Source organism: Lactuca virosa, chromosome 1 (genome assembly GCF_052849685.1).
Source record: "Lactuca virosa cultivar CGN04683 chromosome 1, Lactuca_virosa_CGN04683_v6, whole genome shotgun sequence".
NCBI classification, from domain to species: domain Eukaryota; kingdom Viridiplantae; phylum Streptophyta; class Magnoliopsida; order Asterales; family Asteraceae; genus Lactuca; species Lactuca virosa.
The window spans coordinates 248971578-248974865 of record NC_136426.1 but is presented as its reverse complement, the minus strand read 5'-3'; the positions used below and the strand labels follow the sequence as shown (position 1 = coordinate 248974865).

The following is a 3288-nucleotide window of genomic DNA, read 5'->3' as shown; positions in this document are numbered from 1 at the left end:
TTTCAGGCGCTTTTGGATTGAAGGGGAAGGACTCGGGATGATCGCATTGCACACACCCTAATTTTCCAATTTATTGACTCTGATGTATTTTGGATGATTATGGATACACTATGATTTCCTTATGGTTTTGATAAAGACATTTGGTTGATGTTTTATTTAATATAAAAAAATGGTTATGGGTTTTGGGACGTTACAAGTTGGTATCAAAGTTTTGGTTTGTGGGATTCGGTCATACTCTCGGGTGTGTCTAAAATCAAACTGAGGGTTTGATAGATTTTTTCATAAAAGAAAATTTTTAATTAAAGGAGTTTCTAATAAAAGAAAGGGGTATGGTGCATGCAATCGACCGAGCTCAAGTAAGTTTTCCCAAAATAGCCATACATGTTCTATGTGATATGCTTTAAATTTTGAACCGCATGCTAGATTAGGGATAAGGATCTACTCAGGATTGCATGATAGAATGATAGGAGAGATGCCTTTGCATGCCTACTGTATGAGCTCATAGACTTGCATGCTAGTTCTGGATCACTCAGTGATAGGATAGCCTGTTTAGGTTATGATTTGAATCCGATTACTCGATGCTCGAATGTTGCTTGCTTTTTTCTTTTAGGAGTTCCCATTAAAATCAACTAACTAGTAAGAGAATACGGTAATTTACATATTACTGAGATTGGGAAATTTTAGAAGGTTAGGTTTAACCCTATTGCGTAGCTATTGTGTGAGTCCAACCGTTGTAGTGTGATACTTTTCATTCATAGAATTACCTAGTGTTAGTGATGTGTAATTATGATCGTGAGCTAGTTAAGAGTGTTAGGGGGAGTTCCTTCTGCAGTTGATGATAGAGAGTGGTGTGGTGGTATCCCTAGGAAAACCTAGGAGGTGGTTTGGTGCCGAGAGCTTTGCTTTACTAGAGATTGTTGGTTTGATAGGAAAATAACTTGGGGGATTCAGGGTGATCCTTGAGGAAAGTACATATAGATGTGGAAGGTAGTATGGGCCCCTACTACTAGAAGCATAGGATCCGTACTCGAGTCAAGGAAAGTCACGATGAAACCAGGAAGCTTGTTGGGTGTGGGATTCTTCGAGTATATTCTGATGGTTTGTATGGTTTATTTTCAGTATGGTGGTCACTCGAGGAAGTTCTGGTGGAGATACGGGTGACGGTGCCAGTTCTGGTGCCGGTGATGGTTCAGATTCGGGCTATGGGGCCCATATTATGGATGATCAGATGCATGAGTTCATTTTATCATAGATTACCTGCAACATTCTTAAGCAGACTTCTATGATCTTCAGTATGATCAAGAAGGGTATCATGTGTTGGATAAGGTGTCTAAGTCCACAACTATTTCTAGTATGTACTTGACCCGACCCAGCATGGTCCATTTGGGTTGCATGGCATCATGCATTTGGATAGACTAAATAAGAGAAATAACACTTGTGGTTTATTAATATATTATAAGTTCTAATATAGTAATAATATTATTTAGTTAGGGCCGTTTGATATGGTATCTAACTGGGTCCAAAGAGGGACTGGATCCATAAAAAACCAATTGGCACGTTTGATATTGATTATAGTTGCAAGGAATCGGTCCAACATTAGGATCCGGTCCAAAAAAAGAGAGGACTCGGTCCTTGTTTTCTACTTGACGGACCGAAAAAAAAATCAAAAAAACATATCGCTTGCCCTACATTCTATTGCGATCAGATTTGATATCATCCCTCCCACGTTTAACTTCCAGCGACTACAACATCGGCCAACAGCAAGAACATCGATCGCATGAAGAGAATTGGTGAATAGCCGCAACATGAATCAAGGAAGCGATAAACAGAAATAGCGATCAACAGCAACAACATCTATCAACAACGATCGCAGGAATAGGTTTGTTTTCCTTCTGTTGTTCTAATTTTTTATGCATTTATATTCAGGGGCAAAATTGTCCAGAAGTGATAATTTTTTCTGCATCATAAACAACAGCAACAGAACTTGATAATTTTGTTCCTTTAAAATTCAATTTTCATGTCTTGATTCTTAAAATTTCCATGGGAGCATGCATGTTATTTCTTGATTCTTGAAAACAAGAAATGAAAAAAATTATTGATTAATTACTATATATCTTCCGAAAACAAAATTGGTGAATCCGAAATTATGATGTCGTGAATATGAAATTATGATGGTGTAATGATAAGCGAGCTGTTGAAAATTATATATAATTCTAGTGGTTGTGTAACTACATATCTTTGTGGTATTGTATTTCTTTATAGCTGTCAAGGTTATATATGAAAAAGGTAAATGATAAAGTAAAAGTTTTGAAAATAATATGCAAAAAATGAATGTTGGAAACATGCAAGTAGTAGAAAAGTAGTGTGAATTTAATGCAATATGTTTATGTGTATATGTATACATGTACTTGTGTATATGTGTGCAAATTTATGTGTATATTGGTGTATTTATTTGTGTTACATCTTTTTGTATATGTATATGTATTTGTGTTTTTGTGTGGAAATATGTGTATATGTATATGTATTTGTGTTTTTGTGTGGAAATATATGTATATACTTGCATAACAAGCTAAACATTTATTTATTCCTTGCACATGGCAGAAAAGAGAAGTAGAGCTAGTTGGTCTTTGGATTTTGTGAACAAAACTTTTCTTGATGCATGTATCGAAGAACTAACAAGTAACGGTCGAGAGGGTAGTGGTCTTAAAAGTACCTCATGGAATACAATAGCTGAAAAACTAAAAAAAGAACACGGCATTGTTGTTGAGATAAAACAAATGAAATATCGTTATGACTACTTGAAAAGCAAGTATGCAGTTTGGTTGAAATTAAAAAACAAAAATGAGAATCTCTATAATCCTGTCACAAACACGTTTCAAATGACGGATGAAGAGTGGAAAGCGGATGCGAAGGTAATCTTTTAATTTAAAACACATTATTATTTATTAAAAAGTTTAATAATAAAATTATTTTTTCAAACAGTTGAACAAGATGGTTGAGAAATTAAGAAATGCACCCCTCCTTTACCCTGATCTATGCACCTAGTTGTTTGACGGTGCGACCTCGACCGATGCTGCTAGTTGGGGACCATCTTCGACACTCCCTCATCCTGCAGAAGCCTTTACTACACAAGATTATGAGGATATCGAGATGGTAGATACTTCACCTCAAATGGATATCCCAGCCTCAGCTTCAACAGTACCCCCACCTACAAGTGCATCACATGCAAGTGGAGATTTGTCTGCCCAGTCTAAAAATAAAAGAGGAAAAAGAAATGCACCCACGAAC

The 3288-nt window shown here is 36.2% G+C and overlaps 1 protein-coding gene across 1 annotated transcript; it reads left to right on the top strand.

Annotated features, from left to right (window-relative positions):
• Nucleotides 1–2594: 2594 nt before the first annotated feature.
• LOC145128880 (L10-interacting MYB domain-containing protein-like) lies at nt 2595–3045 on the top strand. The gene is made up of 2 exons (XM_079063661.1): nt 2595–2912; nt 2983–3045. The coding sequence occupies exons 1-2, from the start codon at nt 2595–2597 to the stop codon at nt 3043–3045; spliced, it is 381 nt and encodes a 126-aa protein (XP_078919787.1).
• Nucleotides 3046–3288: the final 243 nt, after the last annotated feature.